The sequence below is a fragment of the Zea mays genome, chromosome 5, assembly GCF_902167145.1.
Source record: "Zea mays cultivar B73 chromosome 5, Zm-B73-REFERENCE-NAM-5.0, whole genome shotgun sequence".
NCBI lineage: Eukaryota > Viridiplantae > Streptophyta > Magnoliopsida > Poales > Poaceae > Zea > Zea mays.
Genome location: NC_050100.1, coordinates 226192815 through 226218560, shown reverse-complemented (window position 1 = coordinate 226218560; position 25746 = coordinate 226192815). Strand labels below are relative to the sequence as shown.

At 44.5% G+C, this 25746-nt stretch overlaps 1 protein-coding gene across 5 annotated transcripts; it reads right to left on the bottom strand.

The window, feature by feature from the left end:
* Positions 1-314: 314 nt before the first annotated feature.
* Positions 315-24287, bottom strand: LOC103627934 (uncharacterized). Of its 5 annotated transcripts, none has more exons than XR_004849785.1 (12): positions 23985-24287; positions 23382-23517; positions 7663-7762; positions 7402-7581; positions 7251-7304; positions 7047-7145; positions 1436-1525; positions 1192-1346; positions 884-1096; positions 678-803; positions 464-597; positions 315-389 (listed from the first exon to the last, which is right to left on the bottom strand). XR_004849785.1 is itself a non-coding variant. In XM_035959347.1 (9 exons), the coding sequence occupies exons 3-9, from the start codon at positions 22278-22280 to the stop codon at positions 20924-20926; spliced, it is 840 nt and encodes a 279-aa protein (XP_035815240.1). In that variant the 5' UTR covers positions 22281-22294; positions 23382-23517; positions 23985-24287. The 5 variants fall into 5 exon arrangements, 1 of the variants encoding a protein (XP_035815240.1); XR_004849786.1 differs by having other exon boundaries at positions 23382-23514; XR_004849787.1 differs by having other exon boundaries at positions 23382-23497.
* Positions 24288-25746: the final 1459 nt, after the last annotated feature.

The window sequence follows — 25746 nt, the reverse complement described above, 5'->3', positions numbered from 1 at the left end:
CTTGAGTAATAGGGCCTTCCTCATCTTCAAACACTACTTCGCTATCATCAAGCACGTGGAGTAGTTTCCTCTTATTAGAATCTGTTGGGTTTTCTAATATCTCAACATCAGATGGGCTTCCAGAGTCAAGTTCTTTTTCATTTTTGTATAACAGACACCCCCTTCTCTTATTCAGGTCTGAAGATAGTAATATAACAGCCATTTTTTTCCTAAAGTGTGACATGTCATCCTACAAATAAGAAACAATTATTTAGCATTATATATGTAACACCGACTGTAGATGTCCATATATGTCATAGTAGTAATAATATACTTGGGTAAAACTGTCAGACAGTTCATCCCCTGTCCAGTATTCGATATAGTTCAAAAGAAAGAGGCCACATGAAGAGCTACAATATACATTAATACCAACATAAACATTAGTATGAACGAAGAAATTGGTAAAGAAGATCTTAGGACGTACCTATCTGTCTGCTTTGCATATCCCATGTCTATTTCTCTGAGCGGCCAAGAAGCAACTTGGAGGTCTGGCCACCTGTGGTCTTTTAACTCCTTACGTTGAGATATCATATCTATTTGTCTTTGCAGTCCTTTAATCTTTATATATGGTAAAATAAAATTAGAGATTGGGATAAGTTAATATTGAATTCATAATTGTTTAGTTTGTGCATACTCACAGAGTCAGTGAGGTCTTTGCGGTCTTGTGAAGTACCAAGTGAATCGAGCACTTGTATCTCCATATTTCTTGCATGGATCACAGCAAGATACCAATGCGTCTCTCGGATGTTTATCGGAATAAACACCTACAAAACAATTATAAATACTTGCATAAGAATAAAATACATATAAACACTAACTGTTCAGATTGCAAACTCATATGTACCATGTCATGGTCTAGGTAAAGTAACACCCTTCATTCAGCGCTACATATGTGTGTCATGTCTTTAATTGGATATAGCTCCTCTGTTTTAATTTCAAGATCACCATCTCGCTTCAGGAAATTGAACTGGAAAGCATTTTCTATGTGAACGCGACCTCCAGATCGGCACTTTAGATGCTTTTGAGCTTTTATCAAATTTATGTAACAGTCTATAACCTGCAAGTGTGTAAGTTGTGGTTAAAAATACCAGGATGAGTAAAAAAACTTATACATAACAACGTCGCCAAATATAAAAACTAAGCATGCATTACCTCGTCACCTAAATATGCGCTCGGCTGAAATAAACACTCCATCCACTTCCTTTCAACAAAGGCATCATCAATAAGAACGACTTCTACCCTTGGTTCACAAGGGATTTCCTTGATAAAATTGATGAGAGCAAGATCACCTTGCGTGCAAATATAGTCTAGGAGCAACCAGTCATGAGATAAAACTAAAATTATTTATTACAAAAAATACAAATTGATCCATACAGAACTATGAAAATTTTAATACCTTCTCGAACTATTGCGGTTGCCACCGATTTTTTTGGCTTGTTATGAGACAAGCCTACAAATAGAGATTCCATTCTCGCGGGACAAAAACCTACATTCATAACAAATTTTTAGATGCATAAAAATTATTATTGCTAATTTCACAAATGATCCAAAACTCAACAATACTTTAAGATAGTATGCATGCTCTAATAATACACAAACATGTGCGTCTCTAATAAAAACAATTGTAGCATGCAAACATGACTTGATAATACACCAGACCAATCAAACATAAGACAAACATCATCCTATTAGTTTGTTAGCTGAACATGCAACTCTTACCATGGGTCTAATTTGTTAGGACCTCTTTGTAGACGATGTTCTTGGTATATGTCCCACAATCTACGGTGGGGGTTTTCTTTACACCCTTCCTTGACTTTTTCCTCCCATCGACAGCTGGGATGACAAGAATCTTTATGTTCGATCGGGCCGTCGCTCTAGATAGAGCAACATATAGTTGGCCATGAGAGAACACTGGTTCAGGCAAGTATACACCAACATTGGGAATAGTCTGACCCTATGCTTTGTTAACCGTCATTGCAAAGCTAAGCCGTACAGGAAACTGCTTTCTTTTGAACTGGAAAGGGAACATCTCTTCATCGGAGGGACACAACGGTATACGCGGTAGGAAAATCCGTTTTCCAACGTGTTGACCCAGTACAATCTCTGCGTCAATGCTATTTCTTTGGAAGCCACGAACGACCAGCCTGGTGCCATTGCAAAGTCCATTTGCAGGGTCTATATTCCGGAGCAATATAACAGGACATCCAATCTTGAGCTTCAAAACATGAGGTGGTAGCCCATTAGGCGTCAATGTGTTTAGGAACTCGGGTGGGTAGTAGTTGTGGGGATCATCCATGGCGCTATCGAAACTATGATACACCATATGCTCCCCTTGAAAACGATCAATCATCTTAACATTTATCATATCAACCCAGTCGTTCCGTGTTGACAGTATCGCCCTTGAAGTGATGTAGGTGGAATCAGACATATTTTCGTTGAGATTTGGGAAAGCAAAGTCTATTAGGTTGTCAAGATCGTTGTCACTCCCACTGTAAGGCACCCACACATCATCAGGAAGACGAATGTCGCCGTCACTATTTGTTTCCTCAGTTCCACCGCCTACGCGCAGCAAAAACTCCGCAAACCAAGGGTCGTTTTTTGCTCTCATGTTGCTAACAAGCTTTAAGTGGGACATGGACTCCCATAGGTAAGACATTCGTAGCGAAGACGCGACCACTTGAGCCCTTGACCCTTTACGAACAACAGGCAAGACCTATCTGAAATCTCCACCGAAGACAATGGTTTTACCACCAAATGGTAGTGCGGGGCGACCCATTATATCGCGCATGCTATTGTCCAGTGCCTCCACGGCTTGTCTCTTAGTCATAGAAGCCTCGTCCCAGATAATGAGAGATGCTTTCCGTAGCAACTCTGCTGTTCCACTCTGCTTCGTGAAGCTACATACAGCGCCATCGTCAATAGTGAGTGGTATCTTGAAGCGTGAATGGGCGGTTCTTCCTCCAGGCATTATGGAAGCCGCAACGCCAGATGTAGTTGTTGCCACTGCAATCTTGCCCTGGTTGCGTAGCGTCGCGAGCAGCACTCTGTATAGATAAGTCTTCCCGGTGCCACCAGGTCCATCCACAAAGAATAATCCGCCCTGATCGGTGTCAACGGCAGACATAATCTTATCATAGGCGGCCCTCTGTTCCTCGTTAAGAGAGTCTTTAAGAGCCACATCTTCCACTGTCGGTTGGATACTTTCCTCCTCGTAAACCTCTCGAGCAGTACCAATAGCATCGTCATACGCGTCGATCATAGGAGGTAGAGGGAATGTCTTTATGTCCTTTCCCATTGACTGCAGCATGTTCCTAATGTCAATCAATACCATCTGCTCAACATGAGTTTTGTTCTGACTCTTGTGTTGATAGTCCTCGGACATAGAATCTTTGTGTTTCTGCCAGAGTACAGCCACATCGTTTGGCTCACAGTAAACCAGTATTGTGGCAAAAAGCCGTCGCAGCGACGATGGCATCTGGAAAAGAGCACGTTCAGTGAGACACTCATCCAGTGTGTTGTCCGACTCAAGTAGTCCCCTTCTCTCTGCTGCCTCACGAAAAGTCGGTAGGGTGACACCATCAACTGTACTTAGATCCACATAGGAGGCGGCGCCAGTAACGTGGTTTAGGAGAACACGAAGATAGTAGCGCTCCCCCTCAGCCGGATGAGCAGAGACTATCCTACCGACTTGTCCACCTGTATCTCGTTTCCTCCGTTGCCATACTTTTCCCTTACCACTCTGCCAAGTGTACCACTCAGGGAAGTCACGATATAGGATGCCACGAGCCTCCTCGTGTAGCCTATTCGCCTCAAAATATGATGTGAGCATCGACCTATCAACACCTGGACGGTTGATGACTCGCTCGACCATTTGCCGCTCGTGAAACGCCACCATGTGCATGTTTGGAAGATGGAGTTGAAGCTGCATAACAGGTGGAGATATCTGACTAAGCTCAAAGCCGTATATCCTCCACAAGGCTTCCGGAGGAGTCACCCACCTTGCATCTCTATACTGCTTGATCTCATCAACATCATCATCTGCCTTGCTCGCATCTCTCATAACAACAGACGCATGATCATGGCCTTTGTATATGTATTTGAACAGGTATTTAACAGCCTTGATGCTCCCACATGCCTCGACATTGATGTGGCAGTTGAAGAGACGAAGGAGGTATGGGTTATAAGGGACAACCCATCTATTGTCCAGTTCGCACCCTCGGACCTTTTCTTTACGGTCATCGTCACGACGTCTATAAATAGGGTACGAATCCTTCCCTTGCAAGGTTGTGTCACTGAAAGACCGAGGGTAATGATTCTTGCACGATTTACGACCCTTAGTGCATGGGCAGTTAGGGTTTAGCGACCCACACGGGCCATGCATCATATGCTTGATAACCATCTTTCGTAGTTCAGGGTACTTGTTGCTTGGGATCTCGGCTGAGATCAAAAGGTCGTACTGCTCAGGACATGTGAGCTTGTACTTCCTCTGCATTATGAGTAGAAAATGGGCATGCGGCAAACCCCGCTTCTGAAACTCCACGACATAGACGTAGGCTCGGACCTTACCAAGAATATCCTGTTTAGTCAGCCGATGCTTTAACTCTTGTAGCTTCGCATGAAAGACACGCACTACAAGATCCGGACGATCTTGCGGTGTCTGTCCAGGGAGAAGCTCCCTCCTTATCTCATCCCAGTTAGGGTTACATGTCATGGTAAGAAATATGTCTGGTTTACCAAACTTCCGCACCAGAGCCATAGCATCCATATACCGACGTCTCATGTCACGAGGACCGCCGATAAACGACGTCGACAGCACAATTCGCTTGCCAACCTTCTCTCCTCTAATATCTCCATCTAGCATGCTATCCACCAAGCCCTGGTACAGGTCTGCCCTTAACCGATCCTGATTCTTGCGTATGTAATCTAAACGAGAGTTCTCAATCTTTATGTACGTGTCGACCGCGAACTGCTGAAAAAGCCGCTTTCCATGAAGTATAGGATTGAATACCCCGGGGCGAATCTAGAATTTGTAGCAGTAGTAGTCACGTACAGACACACATAAATGGCTAGGAGATTCTGCATACGCAAGGATTATAAAGTGAGTGATGATGAAAAGATAGTTAATAATGCGCAAATATTTCAAAATATAAACAAACAACTAACTCGCATCTTCATCATTTGCATTACTTGCCCTATGTGTCGCACAGTATGCATCCACTTCGTCCATGGATACTCCAACCTTTGGGATATTTGCATGCCAGCCAAGTTCGCCTCTAGGGAAGAACAATGGATATGATAGTGCATCGTAGCATCCATGGTATGAGCGGATGCAGTGGCTTGAACTGTCCTTCCCATGGAGCATAACACTCTTGCTGAACTGGCCTCGCCCTTCGCTCCCTTCGATCCAGACAGCGGCCACCTCCGAAGTGAGAGGTGTGTTATATGTCTTCTGGTTCAACGTCTGGTCTAGGTTCAACGCGATACGATAGTCATCAAGGTTCTCAACGTGACCCATGGTCCTAAGGTGCTCGAAGTACGGGTTTCCACGTAGTATGTCGACTATCTGTCGAATAACCTCTTTGTCTTTCTGTTGATGCTCTTCGCGACACTTACGGTACCGATGCTCGAGAGTGGGATCATCATCATAAAAGTAAAGCTCAAGGTGTTTATGCTCTGCCCCACCATCCCTACCAAATGACTTGATATTGTGATACATCATGCCCTGTGCTCGGAACGTGTATATACCAGAATCCCTTACATTAGTTGTCATACTATCGAGGCAACAGTATAGGGAAGTGAAAGAGAAATGGCCATTAAAAAACCTAATGTTATCACGAAAGTGCCTAGCATCAGAGTCTGCACTATCCCACAACCTCTTGAGTTGAGGAGGGGTCTCCAGTGGGGCTAGCTCAACCTTCCCACCACGACAACAAAAACCAGGTGTCTCATACTCAAACTTCTTCGCGGTGCAATAACCGCAGTTGGGAACAGTCTTTAGCATATGGGTTTCTTCAGGGATGTTGCTATACACCTTGTCGTACGGGTCAGGAACATCAATGGCACTCGATTCATCTTGACTACCATCGATCTCTATATCCTCATCGGTATCCTCATCTGATATTTTTTTGGAAACAATGAGTAAGACATATATGTATTTATATAAGCATTTGTATCATATCATAAAAAGATTGAAATTAGTACATTGCCCAGCAAATAGGTATCCATCGTTCTCATCAGCATCGTCTTCAAATACGACACCGTCATCGTCATCAACTGGAGGGTGAAAATACAAGCCACATAAAATACCTGGGCATTCAGGATAAAAGGGGGGATAAAAATGATAGTAATTACCATTGTTGTTGATCTTTGCAGACATATGGGGTTGTGTCCAATCATCCCCTTCCTCGGCGTCACTAATGATATCCTCAGCCACAGTAGCCATGTTCCTTGAAATGGATGCTTCAAATTGCCGGTTTCGACGGGCTAAGATAGCTTGTCTTTCACCACGTGGCACATGTTGTTTATGTCTTAGTGGTCTAGTAGACATACGCAGTGAATCGGCATCCTCGGTCTGTGTTGAAGCTGGTAGGAACGGGTTACTGGCGATATCAGGGATAACCCAGTCGCAGGGGGTAAGAGCGGATCCATTAGGTTCAATTGCATCTGTTGTAGGGTGTACAACCTCAGGGGTATATGTTGGGGACTCCATGGCGATGGACTCCTGACTCAATGTGTCAGCCAACAGTGCTCTACGTTTTCTTATGTACTCTATCTTTGACCCTTTCCGCTTTGGTGTATTATTATACAACCTAAGGCGTTCACGATTAAGCTCCCTCTCGGTTGAAGTTAAGTTTTTGTACCGCTCTCTAAAGTAGGCAATCCTTCCCAAATTATGGTTAGGCGTGTTACCAATAGTTTCATGCACACCGCCTAGAATAAGGCATGTATACGTTAAACCGCATGAAATCAGCTGTTTTGCAAAATTAGTTGAGTGAACAGTCATGTACCTGGTGTCAGAAGGTCTCTTGTTGTGAAAACATCGTCTGACTTGAATGTCTCATTCCTATGCAACCAATCGCTATCATCATCTCGATTCACATTTGGAACTACCAAATCAACAGTGGCAAAATGATTTTCATGGCTACAAATCTGTATTTCTGTATTTATAAAACGATCGGTGGAAAAAATTGTGATAGGTATACCCGCAATACCTTGTGTTGCAAAGTTTGTGAAATCAATTGTGCTACAGCCATCTGAAAGACTAACTATGAAACAAAATGAAAACCAAAATAAGATTAATAGACATTCACTAATCCACAAGAGGATCCATTAAAATAATTAGGAATTTAACTTTTTCATCACCTGTAGATCCCTCTGTTTGTATAGGAGGTCCTTTATTTCGTTGGCTTGCTTCACGACGTTTTCTACTTTTCTCGTTTTTTTGTTCAACGGTCATCGCGGCATATCTTTCCCTTTCCCTTTGCCTCTTACGTTCCTTAGCATCGACATTTGGACCAAGCCTTTTCGATCCATTTTCATCAGCTACAATATAAAATTGTGTATTAGTGTTACCCTTAATACTACGTTTCAAACGTTAATCGGCACGCGTGTAATAACCTTTACCTATAGTAATGGTGTTTGAGATGTTTGTCAATGGTGTGCGTCCATCATTATGTTCCATCTGATCTGTTTCTGTTGGTTCTCCGTTCTCCATAAAGAAACCCTATCATGGACAGTGGAATGGCTTAGTTAAGTTTTCACACAGTACTTGAGTAAGGTCTGATTTGGTGATCAGGGACTTGTGAGGGGATCCATGGAGAGGAATTCCGCTTGCCATTCAAATAGCAAGGAGATTCCTCACACATGGATTTGAAAAGCAAGGGATTCACAGCACTAAATCAATCACCACGCTGTTGCTACCATACAAATTCAGGTCTCACATACATCCATCCTCAGGCGAGCCGAGTGCTTATATAATCTGAACGGTATTGACCTGTGTCTACCTAACCACATTTTACAAGCAACAAAGTGTAATAGTGCATTTGATCTGGTTGTGATTTGTTCCTTCACCCAATTCAAATATTTCTTTTGGTAACATTTCCTTCTTTGTTTTCCAACTTTTCCGATCAGAATTAAAGAGAGAAAGGAATCGGTGGCAATACTCTTGTGTGGGACAAGTGGAGGTGGCAAGAAACAGTGCAGGGGTGTCACACCCGGTTTTAGAAGGCAAACCGAATGCGAACCATGTACGTGCCAGGATCAGTTATTCACGTACACAGCAGTTACATAATATGGACATCATCACACAGTGCTCAAAATAGTATTAATAAGGGAAATAGTCGATTACATCATACGTCTGAGACGTCCATATAGTTCTTACAATAAATCAAAGTGCGGAAAAGAAACGTAGATAACGCGGCCTTCACAGGCAGCCGACTGGGGGGGTTGCCGCTAACCCACACCTAGAACTCATCGTAGTCTTGGAACTCCTGGAAGTCTCCTTCCACAGCTTCATCTTCGCCTGAGCAGTGGTTGCAATGCTGACAACCTGGGGGGGGGGTTTGGTGTGTAGAGCAAGGGTGAGTACACAGCAACATACTCAGCAAGTATCCTGTTTGGCTGTAGTGGACTAGCTTTATGTGGGGATAAGTCAAGCAGTTGCTTTTAGTTGGTCAGGTTATTACTTACTAGTAGAAAGCCAGGTTTTAACATTAACCCAAGTTATTAGCCCAATGTATCCTTTCCAAACGGAAAGAATACCGCTTACCAATACCATAATCGTAATCAGAACCATCAATCTCATTGTCACCTGTACCAAAGTATCTCTGATCAAGTATCACTAATCTCTGGAGCTCCCTTGGCCGCTCATAACCGCGAGCACGGCTGATATATCAGTTTCATAACACTCTGCAGAGGTTGTGCACTTTACCCACAAGCCGTGATTCCCTCTCTGGCCCGGGCTTGCAAGACCCTTATTCACTCCCGAGGTGAATGGCCAAGGATTCACTACGAAGCCTTTACAAAGATTCCCCGGGGCTGTAGCCACCCGTTAGGTTTCCTAAATGTACCGCACTCCTCCCCAAGGGACAAATCAACCTTGGCAGAGCGAGCCGCATACACCGAGCCCCATTGACGGCACGACGGCGAAGCGAACTACACCCCGGATCCTCTAATTATTCAGCTAAGGGCACCCCATTCCACCCTCATGGTTGCACTGTTTTCCCGGGCGGTCATCCATTGAACAGGTCCTTACGGAGAGGCACTCGAGAAACCGCTCCAGTCCCCTTAAATGCCACAAGTATAATCATAAATAAGAACGGGAAAACAGCGTATCATAGATAACCACATCATGTTCATTGATTAAAGTTGAGCAATAGCATCAAACTAAGCAGTAATAATCCGACCCAAATAGGTAAACAAGGACATGGATAACAAAAAGCTAGTCAATCCTTAGGTATAAATGTGTGATGCGGGAGGTGAATTAAAGAATGATTAGGACAGAGATAGGTCAAAGGACACTTGCCTCCACCAACCGACTGCTGCTCAGGGGCTTCTCCTGCGAATTCCTCGGGCTCTTCGACCGGATCGTTCTCTATGCGAGCGCAAACATACATACATCCATCCACATATTTAATACAAAAGAACAGTACACCATACAAGGGAACAAATAAAGCGAATATGCATCAAGTATGACATTTGACATTGCATTTGTTATGGTTAAAAAGAAACGGGAAAAGGGTCTCGCAGGGGGGTTAAAGTTTATGCACTAATGATTAGTTAAATTATGCACTCTAGTTTCAATAGGTTCCTAACAAAAGAATTCTGTTATATGCACTAGTGGGAACCTAATCATTTTAAGTTGATTAACATTGCACGGGATAAACAATTAACTAAATGAATCAACTAGCGCAACGAAATTCTAAATTAAACTTCTCATTTCCATAGCATGAACCATGATTAGTCTACCCAAAATAAGGTAATTATGATCACAGAAAGTAAATAAAATAAAATAAAAAAAATAAAAAAACAGGGGGGGGGCGGTTGAACCGGCCCTAGGGCGGTTGAACCGGCCGGCTGGGCGAGCGGCTGGGCCGGCCAGGGGCGCGGCCGAACCAGCGGGCAGGGGGCGGCTGGCGGGCGGCCAGGGGCCAGGGGCGGCCGAGGGCGCGGCCAGGGCGGGCCGGGGGCGCGGCTGGGCGCGGCCGGGCGGCTGGGCTGCCAAGGGGAGGGAGGAGGGGAGAGGGGAGAGGGAGGGAGGAGAGGGAAAGGGGGGGCTCACCGGCGATGGGCGGCCGACGGCGAGGGCGGCGGCCGAGCAGGGGGCGGCGGCGGTTAGGGCAGAGGGGTAGGGGCGGCGGCTTAGGGAGAGAGAGGGAAAATGAGAGGGAGAGAGAGAGGGAGAGGGAATTGGGGAAAAAAAGGGGAGGTGGGGGGGGCGGCTGGGCCTGCCAAGGCCCAAGAGGGGGGGGCGCGCAGGGGGCTTGGGCCGGCCAAGGGGCGGCTGGGCCGGCCAAGGAGCCCATGGCGCGGGAGAGAGGGAAAGGGGAAGAGGGAGAGAGAAAGAAAGAGAAAGAAAAAGAAAAGATTATTTCCCTGTTTTCGAAATCCGATCTTCCTAGATGAATGCATTTGCACTTTCAAACAATCAAAGAATGCATAGCTCGGCATGGTGCATCAAACGACATAAAGTATTTTTTTAGAGTTTTTCTTTACACGGGAATTCCAAACCGAATCCCGCTAGCTTTGGAAAAAGTCAAGGTCTAGCGAGGGCAAAAAGAAAAAGAAAAGGTAACGCCCGAATTTGGCGAGTAAAGAAAAGAAAAAATTCAACTGCAAAATTCGGGGCGTTACAAACCTATCCCCCTTAAAAGAATCTCGCCCTCGAGATTCAGGGCTGGCTAGCAAAGAGCTCTGGGTACTTGGCCACTAGATCATCTTCACGCTCCCAGGTTGCTTCTTCCTCAGAGTGGTGATTCCATCTGACTTTGCACATTCTGATGGTCTTCCTTCGGGTGACTCTGTCTGCAATCTCAAGGATCTGAGCTGGCTTCTCAACATAGGTCAAGTCCTCCTGGACCTCAAGACCTTCCACTGGCAACTGCTCTTCTGGCACACGCAAGCACTTCTTCAACTGAGACACATGAAAGACATCATGCACAGCAGACAAATTCTCTGGCAGGCTGAGCTGATAAGCCACTTCTCCACGCTTTGAGAGGATCTGGTACGGACCAATGTAGCGGGGTGCTAGCTTGCCTTTCACTCCGAATCTTCTGACTCCTCTGATCGGTGACACTTTCAGATAGACAAAGTCTCCGACTTCAAAACTCAGCTCTCTTCTTCTTGTGTCTGCATAGCTTCGCTGCCTCGATTGCGCTATCTTCAGATTCTCTCGGACCATCTTGATGTTCTCTTCGGCTTCAAGCAGAATGTCTGGCCCAAACACTTGCTTCTCTCCAGGCTGATCCCATTGCAACGGAGTTCTACAACTCCTTCCATAAAGCGCCTGAAACGGTGACATCTTCAAACTGGCCTGGTAACTGTTGTTATAGGAAAACTCTGCATAAGGCAATCGCTTGTCCCATCCGGACTGATCTTGCAACGCACAGGCTCTCAACATATCTTCGAGAATTTGATTGGTCCTTTCAGTCTGGCCATCTGTCTGCGGGTGATAAGCTGAACTGAAATTCAGATGTGTGCCCAAGGCTTCATGCAACTGCTGCCAGAAATGAGAGGTGAACTGCGTTCCTCTGTCTGACACTATCTTCTTTGGCACACCATGAAGACAAACGATCCGAGACATATACAACTCCGCCAATACTGCACTGTTGTAGCTGGTCTTGACAGGTATGAAGTGGGCTGACTTGGTCAAACGGTCCACCACTACCCAAATAGAATCATAGCCGGCTCGAGTGCGAGGCAATCCGACTATGAAATCCATACCAATTTCATCCCATTTCCACTGAGGGATCTGCAACGGTTGCAACAATCCAGCTGGCCTCTGGTGCTCTGCCTTAATTCTTCGACAACTATCGCACTTAGCCACATGCTCTGCGATTTCCCTCTTCATTCCGTACCACCAGAATTTCTTCTTCAGATCCTGATACATCTTCTCACTACCAGGGTGAATCGAATAGGCTGTCTCATGAGCTTCCTTGAGGATCAACTCTCGAATAGACTGGACATTGGGAACACATAAGCGGTCTTTGAACCATATCACGCCTTCGGCATCTTCTCGAAAATCTTTGCCTCTGCCATCTAGAATCAATCGCCGAATCTCACTGATCTTTTCATCATTCTTCTGCGCTTCTTTGATTTCGCGCTCTAAGGTAGGTTCCAACTCGACTGTGACTCCTCGCGAATTGTTCAGAAACCCGAGACTCAACCTGTCGAACTCCTTGGCCAACTCATAAGGCATCGGGCGAGCGACCATCAGATTGACTTGACTCTTTCTGCTCAAAGCATCTGCCACTACGTTTGCTTTGCCTGGATGGTAATGAATCTCCAACTCATAGTCTTTGATCAACTCTAACCATCTTCGTTGCCTCATGTTCAACTCTGACTGAGTGAATATGTACTTCAGACTCTTGTGATCTGTGTAAACATCGCATTTCTGTCCATACAGATAGTGCCTCCATGTCTTCAGTGCGTGAACCACTGCTGCCAACTCTAGATCATGGATTGGGTAGTTCTTCTCATGAACCTTCAGCTGTCGGGACGAGTAAGCCACAACTCTTCCCTCTTGCATCAACACACATCCCAAACCTGTATAACAAGCATCACAATACACCGAGAAGGGCTTGTGCACATCAGACAAGACTAGGACAGGCGATGTAGTCAACTTCTCTTTCAGCGCTTCAAAGGCCTCTTGACATTTCTGGGTCCATTTGAACTCAACCTTGTTGCCTAGCAACGCTGTCATTGGCTTCGCAATCTTCGAAAACCCTTCAATGAATCGTCGATAGTATCCGGCCATTCCAATGAAGCTCTTGATTCCTCGAGCATCCGTTGGCGCTTTCCAGTTCAGAATGTCTGTCACTTTCTTCGGATCCACAGCCAATCCTTCCTTGTTGATTATGTGACCCAAGAACAGGACTTCGCTGATCCAGAACTCACACTTGCTCAACTTTGCGTACAACTGGTGCTCTCGCAATCTCTGCAATACCATCCTCAAATGATCTGCGTGCTCTTCTTCGCTTTGGGAATAAATCAGAATGTCATCAATGAATTCCACCACAAACTTATCAAGGTAATCCATGAATACACTGTTCATCAGATTCATGAAGAACGCTGGTGCATTGGTCAAACCAAAAGACATCACTGTGAACTCATACAAACCATACTTGGTAATGAATGCCGTCTTCAGAATGTCCGAAGGTCGGATCCTGAGCTGATGATAACCTGACCTCAGATCAATCTTGGAGAACACACTGGCTCCTCTCAACTGGTCGAACAGATCTTCTATTCTGGGCAAGGGATACTTGTTCTTGATCGTGACCTCATTCAAAGCTCGATAATCGATGCACATCCTCTTGGTGCCATCTTTCTTTTCCACAAATAAGACAGGGGCGGCCCAAGGCGAGGTGCTTGGCCGGGTGTAACCTTTCTCTGACAGCTCATCAATCTGCTTCTTAAGCTCAACCAACTCTGGTCCGGATATTCTGTAAGCTCTCTTAAAGATGGGGGCGGTTCCAGGAAGAAGCTCTATGGCAAACTCAACTTTCCGCTCTGGTGGCATACCCGGTAAATCCTTTGGAAACACATCTGGGAATTCAGACACAACCTTGATACTCTCAATTGGATCTGCTTCACTGCTATCGACAGCCATCTGATAACAACTTCCTTTCTTCGGCTCAGGTGGGACTAACTCGGTCACCACTTCCTTTCCTAGTGGGGACACCAACTTGATTGTCCTTTTATCACAACTGATAACTGCCTGATACTTATCTAACCAATTCATCCCTAGGATGACATCTATTCCCTGAGTACCCATTACTATAAGGTTGGCGGGAAACGCTATCCCCCTTATTTCCACACTTATATTTAAACAAATGCTATCAGCTCGAATTCTACCACCAGCTGAGTCAATTTGAATGGGGGTTGACATGGTAGTAGTTGGAAGATTATGTGCTTCTACCCATGATGTAGTAATGAAAGAATGCGTTGCTCCAGTATCAAATAACACTTCTGCAATATGGGAGTCGACTGGGAACATACCTACTATCATGCCGGGGGTCTCCTGAACTGCTTCAGCCTCCAAGTGATTCAATCTTCCATGATTATAGCGCTGTTGAGGGCGGTTGCCTGCTCCAGGCTGAGACACATTCTGCTTTGCTGGGGCATTGGGGCCTGACTGCTGCTGGGCTGCCTTCTTCGGACATTGCATCACCCAATGGCCCTGCTCTCCACAGTGGAAACATGCCCTGTTTCCAACCTGAGCTGGTGCTGCCTGACTGTTCTGCTGGTTTGCTGGGGCAGGAAGACGGGGTGCTTGCTGATTCTGCCTTTGAAACTGACCTCCTGACTGATTGCTCTGACGGTTCTGGTACTGATGCTGAGGATACTGCCTTTGGAACTGCTGATGCTGCTGACGCTGCTGAGGTGGACGCTGGTTCTGCCTGAACTGCTGAGGTTGATTGCCTGAAAAACGAGGGCGGCTGCTGCTTCCAGGCTGGGGTCCACTGATCTTGCGTTTACGATCTTCCATCTCCTTACGCTTTCTCTCTGTCATGATTGCTCTGTCACTCAGGTGCTGGAATGTCGGGAAGGTGTGATTCATCAGTTGATACTGCAGGGGGTCGACCAAGCCTCTCAGAAAACGGTATTGTCGCTTGGCGTCAGTGTTGACATCCTCAGGAGCATAGCGAGACAATTGCAGAAACCTGTCTCGATACTCACTGACAGATGATGACCCTTGCTTAAGGGCCAGGAACTCCTCCTTCTTCACTGTCATCAGACCTGCAGGCACGTGGTACTGACGAAAGCTACCTCTGAATTCTTCCCAGGTGATGGTGTCGGGGTTGGCATGGGTGGCGAGGTAAGACTCCCACCATGATTGGGCTGCTCCTCTCAACAGACGGGGACCATACAAGACTTTCTCCCTGTCATCACACTGAGCGGTATGCAACTCCCGCTCCACAGTGCGCAGCCAATCTTCAGCATCCATGGGGTCAGAAGAGTGAGCGAACATTGGGGGATGACCTCTCATGAATTCAGCACGCTTGTCTCTGGGCATCTGAGGCATCTGAGGCTGGGGTGGTGCTTGCTGCTGTTGCTGCTGCTGCTGCTGCTGAATGGCGGCCAGAGTCTGACCGATGGCCTGAACTGCCTGAGTCTGCATCAGAAACATCTGCTCGATCGACATCGGGGGCGGGGGTGGCAGCTGCTGCTGCTGGGGCGCCTCATCTTGTTGACCGGCTTGCTCCTGCTGAGCACGCCTTCCTCCTCTGCGCCTGTTCTCTGACATCTGCAGAATGCAACCACACATCAGAACTGATCTGGCAAATCTTGCAGCATAAGAAAAGAGTATAGAATTCTTCAACAGCACTGAGCAGGTGAGCATCTTCACTGATCTCCAACACAGACCACACAGCTTCTCAGATCAAGAGGAAAGTGGAATAAAAGGTTTCCCAACTATATAACTAACTCCATTAACATAATATGTAAACCAAAATGCAGGGGATACCCACACTCTGGTGACAATCATTACAAAGATCCAAACCAAACATAGTTCATCATGACAAACATAAATGCACAGGATATAGCAAACTACCCTGTCTAACTAAGACTAACTAAGACCGAGATTAATGCTAAGACTGAAGCTTCTATGCATATATTTCGTATTAATTACAAGATCCAACTCTAGCGATCTATGGTTCTAGATTTATCTTGGTCTTGCAGTCGGGATTGCCATAAGGCTGGTGTCCACGCTGAGGTGAGCGGTACGGGTGCTGAGTCCCGACGGGAGCGGGGGAACCACCATCCAGATGACGACGTTCCGCGCGCTCAGCCCGCAGCAGGGCGATCTCAGCACGAGCCCTACTCAGCTCGTCTAATGCATGGTCCAGCTCCGTGTTTAGCACGGCGGCTAGGTTGACTGTGCTGCTCAACCTAGGATTGCCCTCACCGACAGGTGAGACAATCACGCCTCCTGTGCTGCCAGATGGACGGCGGGGGTAATACTTCAGGTCAAGACCGTCAGCTGCCCCACCGAAAACCGATCAGTAGTGCGAAAGCGCACGCCGTGCAGCATCTTGCATGGCTGCCTCAGCTGAGTCCCGTTCAGAGATAGAATAGTGCTCTGAGCAGGCCTCTGCACCCTGGAGACTGTCCTCCGGGCAGCGCACCAAGCAAGTCGCCTCCCAGCGGTCCGGGTAGACCCCGCGACTATGCTGGTAGACCACACAGCGATACTCGACGGACCAAGTATGCCGGTCAAATGCCCGACGTAGCAGGGTGTCGAGCGCATAGTGGAAGTGACACCCGCGAGCAGCGTCGCGAGTGATGGGTCGAGCAACCCATCCTTCCGGCTCAGGGTTAGCAGAGAAGTCGGTGTCGTGGCTCGAGCTGTCGTCGCCATCTCCGTCGTCTGGGTCTCCTCCAGCAGCTACTCCAGAAGCTGGGGCGCCCAGTGGTGGTGCAGGGGGCGCCTCCAGAGGAAGCACAGGAGAGCAGCTCCTCACAGACTCTATCTCCTGGTGGAGCGAGAAAGAAGAGCCCTGCTGCTCCTGTCGTCGACGTTCCTGCTCCTCACGCAGGCGGTGGTGTAGTCTCTCCAAGTGGCTGGACTGTCTGGCCACGGGACGGCGAAGCGGACGCTCAGCAAGGCGGGAGGGTAAGAAGGGGATGACGGACTTTCGTGCAGTGTGTCTAAGTCGAGCCATCTACAAAAGACATCGCAAGCAAAAGGGTGAGAACAGAATTAATATGACCAGCAAGTAATAAGTAAATGAAGGATCAGAATGAAACACAATTTTTTAGCAAGGTATAATATATAGTAGAACATAGGTTTGGTCGGTAGGACCAACTTTTGAAGAGATATCAAAGTCAAGGTAGGGACAGAGGTCTATAATCCTTAGAACGACCATTCTACTCTAGGTTAGCGGTCCTACAGTCAGCCTGGCTTTGATACCACTTATGTCACACCCGGTTTTAGAAGGCAAACCGAATGCGAACCATGTACGTGCCAGGATCAGTTATTCACGTACACAGCAGTTACATAATATGGACATCATCACACAGTGCTCAAAATAGTATTAATAAGGGAAATAGTCGATTACATCATACGTCTGAGACGTCCATATAGTTCTTACAATAAATCAAAGTGCGGAAAAGAAACGTAGATAACGCGGCCTTCACAGGCAGCCGACTGGGGGGGTTGCCGCTAACCCACACCTAGAACTCGTCGTAGTCTTGGAACTCCTGGAAGTCTCCTTCCACAGCTTCATCTTCGCCTGAGCAGTGGTTGCAATGCTGACAACCTGGGGGGGGTTTGGTGTGTAGAGCAAGGGTGAGTACACAACAACATACTCAGCAAGTATCCTGTTTGGCTGTAGTGGACTAGCTTTATGTGGGGATAAGTCAAGCAGTTGCTTTTAGTTGGTCAGGTTATTACTTACTAGTAGAAAGCCAGGTTTTAACATTAACCCAAGTTATTAGCCCAATGTATCCTTTCCAAACGGAAAGAATACCACTTACCAATACCATAATCGTAATCAGAACCATCAATCTCATTGTCACCTGTACCAAAGTATCTCTGATCAAGTATCACTAATCTCTGGAGCTCCCTTGGCCGCTCATAACCGCGAGCACGGCTGATATATCAGTTTCATAACACTCTGCAGAGGTTGTGCACTTTACCCACAAGCCGTGATTCCCTCTCTGGCCCGGGCTTGCAAGACCCTTATTCACTCCCGAGGTGAATGGCCAAGGATTCACTACGAAGCCTTTACAAAGATTCCCCGGGGCTGTAGCCACCCGTTAGGTTTCCTAAATGTACCGCACTCCTCCCCAAGGGACAAATCAACCTTGGCAGAGCGAGCCGCATACACCGAGCCCCATTGACGGCACGACGGCGAAGCGAACTACACCCCGGATCCTCTAATTATTCAGCTAAGGGCACCCCATTCCACCCTCATGGTTGCACTGTTTTCCCGGGCGGTCATCCATTGAACAGGTCCTTACGGAGAGGCACTCGAGAAACCGCTCGAGTCCCCTTAAATGCCACAAGTATAATCATAAATAAGAACGGGAAAACAGCGTATCATAGATAACCACATCATGTTCATTGATTAAAGTTGAGCAATAGCATCAAACTAAGCAGTAATAATCCGACCCAAATAGGTAAACAAGGACATGGATAACAAAAAGCTAGTCAATCCTTAGGTATAAATGTGTGATGCGGGAGGTGAATTAAAGAATGATTAGGACAGAGATAGGTCATAGGACACTTGCCTCCACCAACCGACTGCTGCTCAGGGGCTTCTCCTGCGAATTCCTCGGGCTCTTCGACCGGATCGTTCTCTATGCGAGCGCAAACATACATACATCCATCCACATATTTAATACAAAAGAACAGTACACCATACAAGGGAACAAATAAAGCGAATATGCATCAAGTATGACATTTGACATTGCATTTGTTATGGTTAAAAAGAAACGGGAAAAGGGTCTCGCAGGGGGGTTAAAGTTTATGCACTAATGATTAGTTAAATTATGCACTCTAGTTTCAATAGGTTCCTAACAAAAGAATTCTGTTATATGCACTAGTGGGAACCTAATCATTTTAAGTTGATTAACATTGCACGGGATAAACAATTAACTAAATGAATCAACTAGCGCAACGAAATTCTAAATTAAACTTCTCATTTCCATAGCATGAACCATGATTAGTCTACCCAAAATAAGGTAATTATGATCACAGAAAGTAAATAAAATAAAATAAAAAAAATAAAAAAAACAGGGGGGCGGTTGAACCGGCCCTAGGGCGGTTGAACCGGCCGGCTGGGCGAGCGGCTGGGCCGGCCAGGGGCGCGGCCGAACCAGCGGGCAGGGGGCGGCTGGCGGGCGGCCAGGGGCTAGGGGCGGCCGAGGGCGCGGCCAGGGCGGGCCGGGGGCGCGGCTGGGCGCGGCCGGGGGCGCGGCTGGGCGCGGCCGGGCGGCTGGGCTGCCAAGGGGAGGGAGGAGGGGAGAGGGGAGAGGGAGGGAGGAGAGGGAAAGGGGGGGGGGGGGCTCACCGGCGATGGGCGGCCGACGGCGAGGGCGGCGGCCGAGCAGGGGGCGGCGGCGGTTAGGGCAGAGGGGTAGGGGCGGCGGCTTAGGGAGAGAGAGGGAAAATGAGAGGGAGAGAGAGAGAGGGAGAGGGAATTGGGGAAAAAAAAGGGGAGGTGGGGGGGCGGCTGGGCCTGCCAAGGCCCAAGAGGGGGGGGCGCGGAGGGGGCTTGGGCCGGCCAAGGGGCGGCTGGGCCGGCCAAGGAGCCCATGGCGCGGGAGAGAGGGAAAGGGGAAGAGGGAGAGAGAAAGAAAGAGAAAGAAAAAGAAAAGATTATTTCCCTGTTTTCGAAATCCGATCTTCCTAGATGAATGCATTTGCACTTTCAAACAATCAAAGAATGCATAGCTCGGCATGGTGCATCAAACGACATAAAGTATTTTTTTAGAGTTTTTCTTTACACGGGAATTCCAAACCGAATCCCGCTAGCTTTGGAAAAAGTCAAGGTCTAGCGAGGGCAAAAAGAAAAAGAAAAGGTAACGCCCAAATTTGGCGAGTAAAGAAAAGAAAAAATTCAACTGCAAAATTCGGGGCGTTACAAGGGGTGAGGGGTATTTCATAAAATTGTTTAGTTTATGTTGTTTTCCGTTATTTAGTTATATCTCATTTCTTGTAGCCACTGATTAAAGTCTTCTTCTGCTGTTACCAAAAGAAAACACATGGAACGATTTGGTGTACGTGCAAAGTACATGACTCTAGATCCAGCAAAGAACAGATACATCAAATACATTCGAAATATTAGAGCTATCCAGGAATACCTATGCAACCGAGCTGACAAGCATCTTGTGCCGAAGATCAACAATACCAATGTTGACCAGAGCGTGGCTGCTATACATGCAACAGTCTTCAGCTGTCTTTGCAGGCGAGCAACAATACCAATCTGTGGTATGTCTCACCGACGACAAACTGAGAATAATTTGAGTTCTTAATGGCACACAAGCATAAAGAACAGCAAGAACAAAGGAACACAGAATCAGAGAAAAAAACAAGAGTTTATATATTCACTGTTCTCTCTTTGTTTCTGGAGTTACATCTGTTCTTTTCGTTTTTGAGTGACCTCTGATCTTTTTGTTTATTGAGTTACATCTGTAGTCTGTAGAGAGTGACCTTTTATTTACAGCAAAGGACGCAAGGGTAAATACACATTACTGTGTGTACTTCTCAGTTTCTCCCCTCTAACTAATTTTGCCACCCTCGGAGTCATCTGTTCACATTTTTTTTATATACTGATTTTACAACACTCTCAGATAGGGCTGTGGTTAGAATGTTTCAAGAGAATTAAACAAAGGGATATGGTTTAGTCAGTAAATAAACTGAAAGCTTAAAGAACAGATAGGGGTGATCAGGATTACCTACAGATTTGGAGACTGTTTGCACAAAATATTACGGGAATTCAAATTTTCGCACAAAATATTTAATTATCATTTGCACGGTCAAAAACTTCACAAAATATCTCTTATTAAACCCATGTCATAGGTATTACAAACAAGATTCATAGACATACAAGTTTGCCTCTTGTTGCGTTTGGTTGCTCAATAACAGTACGACACGTATTCTATCAAATCTCTCTACGCCTAAACATAGTCCCAATTATTGCTCTTTGCGAATTATTAGAACCTATCTACGCCTTTGTTCTTCAAGAAATGTAACAGCAAACTGACGGTTGTTCCGCGCCACCAAAGCTTTTTGGATTGCTGCAATGAATGCCACAATTAATCACATCTACACGTAGTTCATGATATAATGAGAACAATCACGATTTAAATGTAACTAATTTTTTAGAATATACTTACGTCCAAAATGATGGGTGTTGTGATGGAACGGATTGAAGTGTATTGCGGTATGATCCGAAGATTCGAGGCACTCTAGAATTACACATTTAAATCTCCGTTACGAATCATTATAAAGCAAAACTTAGTGACAGGTGTTTTGAAAGGCGTAAAGACAAGTTGTACCTTGTCTTCTGAACCGTCTAAACATAGTCCCAATTATTATGCCATAATCCTCCTTAGCCAACGCCCAGCGGAGTGCATTTTTGTTCAGTAGGTCACCCCAAACTTTAATGATATGTAAATATCCCCTACGACAATGATTTTAGTAAGAATAGGTTAGTAATATTTAGATTTGAATATATAACTCGACAATTAACAGAATATACCTAGCATCCATTATAACAATCTTTCTGAAAGGGCCCCACATTGTGCGATGTATTGTATCCAAGTGGACTACAACAGCCATAATGTCTACAAAAATAACAGTTTATAATTGGATTAATACTGAATTTTGTGTAAACGATATATTAATAATATTAAGAGTTCGATATATTCTTACCGACTAAAGTCCTGTTTGGCAACTCGGCAATATCAACAAGGTTCAATAGTATTTGTTTTGGGAATGGCGCCATCTGAATTGGAACAGTGTATGGCTCCACGATAGTTTGTTGGTCAAGACACAATTCCATGGGACCATTTAGATGACGAAAATTAAATTCACCCGGATGAAGACTGAACTTCACATTATGCATCTTGTAAACATGCTTTTCATGGAGCAAATTGTCGAAATGTTTGACTGTCTCATACATATATGTTATGGCCTCGATCTTGGCTCCCTAATAGTATTTCAGTAGGAGATGAGGCCATGGTATGAATATCGTGTAACTTTGAAAATGAAACTTAAAGAATTGTTGGCTTACATTGATGTCAGACAAAACGAAATGTTGTCTATCACGAAAACGTGGTTCAATCGGGAATTTAACTTCGACCCGAGCGACAATACTGTATTTCCGCGGAAGCCCATAAAAATCTTCATCACGGTAGTCGTCGAACAATCTGAAGCTATATTAAACATACGACTAAATAATGGTCATAACTTTGATAGACAAATTTTGTGTAAATATATTTATAATAACTTACATAGGCATCCGTTTTAGGCGGTCAGCTGCGACTCTTTCACGGTTCAATACGACCGGTTCCATCAAAACCTTGTAGCCTTTAACATAATTTAAAATTTAAAATTAAATGGAACACATGTCATACTTTCGCGGATCAATATTTTATTGTTGTCTAATGGTTCATGAAAATATATATCATGCCTCGACAGTTGAGAATCAAAATTTAATTCAAACAAATAGTTCACTGAATATTGTGAGTATGGATGAAGCCTCTACAGGTGAGAATCAAAACTTAATTCAAACAAATAGTTCTCTTAATTCAAACAATTTGTGCAGGTGTACAATCGTTCTCTGTTAACTGATAAGAGGTTGAGATGGAGATGGATGAAGAGGAGATGCAACTTGTTGAAGAAGGAATGCGGGCATCCATGATGAAATATGACCTGAACAGGAGAAAATCAGTCCGCAGTTTCAAGGTAATTGAGGATGTTGGTACTGAAGATCCCATTGAAGCACCGACTTTCTAAACAACAACTATTATAGATTTGGAGGTGCTTGTTACTAAAGTCTGCTACACATTAGATTTTGCAGACAGAGGTCTCTTTCAATTATCAGCTACCTGGGTGCATTCTTCAATGCTAGATGTTCGATAACATGTTCGTGGTGTACGGGTCTTTCGGTACAAGTATTTTATTTTAAAGGAGGGAGAGCAAGGATATATAGCCTTGAGACCCCATACAGATAGCTGCACAAATATGTGTGCACAAAAAAGCATGAATTATTGTTCTGATTTATAGTAGTAGAGATTAGCATCAACCGATATATACCGGAAGAATGCATATAAACTTTATACCCCAATACAAAAGGAGGGAGAGCAAGGATATATAGCCTTGAGATCCCATACAGATAGCTGCACATATTTGTGCACAAAAAACATGAATTATTGTTCTGATTTATAGTAGTAGAGATTAGCATCAACCGATATATACCGGAAGAATGCATATAAACTTTATACCCCAATACAAACCAACAATACACACAAGCATACACGGCATTAACAACATTGCTTGTTAAGAAAAATCAACTGAAACATGATCGAAAAATGAAACAAAGTGGTATGGCAATTTACTAACATATCTCAGGTTGATGTAACAGTTGCAGCAACAAATTTGCTTGAAAGCTTACCTTGGCCTGAGAAGCTGCGGAAGCCGTCGATGCGTTGCAGCGAACCCCCGACGGTGTCCTGCCGTCCGGTCCGGGTCAACCAAACGCCTTATCCCTTCCTTCTTACAGACACCTCGCTAGATGAAACAACAAACTACTACAATGAAACCACGATACACAATTTCAGTAAACACTCTATGATCAATTTCAGTAAACAACAAACTATTTGTTAAGAATGAGTAATTTTGCAAAATAAAACACATAGGATAACTTAAGAGCTCCCCTAAGACGATACAGGAACAGTGCCTCAAATACAGGAACAAATAACTTAAGAGCTGTTTCAAATACATGAACAAATAACTTAAGAGTTGCCTCAAATACAGGAAAAAATAACTTAAGAGCTCCCCTAAAAAAAGCAAGGACTACAGCCAGTCTCAAATATAGATTACCTAAACATCCAATGCTGAATCAAAGTGCAAGGTACAACACTTAGGTAATAACTAATCCAGAGACGCAATCCGAATAAACACAAGTAAAGGAATTCGCATTGCAGCAATTATTATATATCAGCAGGAACTGGTAGAACACACGAAAAAATATGAGTAGTTGTTCATCACAAGTTACCTTGGATTTTGCCGTTGAAGGTATAGTTCTTCAAGATCACTTGGGACTTCTTTCTGTACGTTATCAGGATTACTACAAGTAAAAAACTGGTTCAAGAAACAAACTATGAACACGGAAAGAGATTTGATCCAAGGTAACTTGTGATGCCCGAGTAAACAAATTGGTTCAAGAAACAAACTGGTTCAAGAAACAAACTGGTTTAAAGCTAGCATTTTAAAGCGATGCCCGAGTAAACAAATTCCAGAATTCCTAGTTCAGATTATAACTCATAGTTCAAGTAAAAGAGAAGTGCATAACTCATAGTTCAGACTATAACTCCTAGTTCAGAATTCCTAGTTCAGATTATAACTCATAGTTCACAGTAAACAACTAATCATATTTCAGATTATAATCCAGAGACGCAATCCGAATAAACACAAGTAAAGGAATTCGCATTGCAGCAATTATTATATATCAGCAGGAACTGGTAGAACACACGAAAAAATATGAGTAGTTGTTCATCACAAGTTACCTTGGATTTTGCCGTTGAAGGTATAGTTCTTCAAGATCACTTGGGACTTCTTTCTGTACGTTATCAGGATTACTACAAGTAAAAAACTGGTTCAAGAAACAAACTATGAACACGGAAAGAGATTTGATCCAAGGTAACTTGTGATGCCCGAGTAAACAAATTGGTTCAAGAAACAAACTGGTTCAAGAAACAAACTGGTTTAAAGCTAGCATTTTAAAGCGATGCCCGAGTAAACAAATTCCAGAATTCCTAGTTCAGATTATAACTCATAGTTCAAGTAAAAGAGAAGTGCATAACTCATAGTTCAGATTATAACTCCTAGTTCAGAATTCCTAGTTCAGATTATAACTCATAGTTCACAGTAAACAACTAATCATATTTCAGATTATAATCCAGAGACGCAATCCGAATAAACACAAGTAAAGGAATTCGCATTGCAGCAATTATTATATATCAGCAGGAACTGGTAGAACACACGAAAAAATATGAGTAGTTGTTCATCACAAGTTACCTTGGATTTTGCCGTTGAAGTTATAGTTCTTCAAGATCACTTGGGACTTCTTTCTGTACGTTATCAGGATTACTACAAGTAAAAAACTGGTTCAAGAAACAAACTATGAACACGGAAAGAGATTTGATCCAAGGTAACTTGTGATGCCCGAGTAAACAAATTGGTTCAAGAAACAAACTGGTTCAAGAAACAAACTGGTTTAAAGCTAGCATTTTAAAGCGATGCCCGAGTAAACAAATTCCAGAATTCCTAGTTCAGATTATAACTCATAGTTCAAGTAAAAGAGAAGTGCATAACTCATAGTTCAGACTATAACTCCTAGTTCAGAATTCCTAGTTCAGATTATAACTCATAGTTCAGAGTAAACAACTAATCATATTTCAGATTATAATCCAGAGACGCAATCCGAATAAACACAAGTAAAGGAATTCGCATTGCAGCAATTATTATATATCAGCAGGAACTGGTAGAACACATGAAAAAATATGAGTAGTTGTTCATCACAAGTTACCTTGGATTTTGCCGTTGAAGGTATAGTTCTTCAAGATCACTTGGGACTTCTTTCTGTACGTTATCAGGATTACTACAAGTAAAAAACTGGTTCAAGAAACAAACTATGAACACGGAAAGAGATTTGATCCAAGGTAACTTGTGATGCCCGAGTAAACAAATTGGTTCAAGAAACAAACTGGTTCAAGAAACAAACTGGTTTAAAGCTAGCATTTTAAAGCGATGCCCGA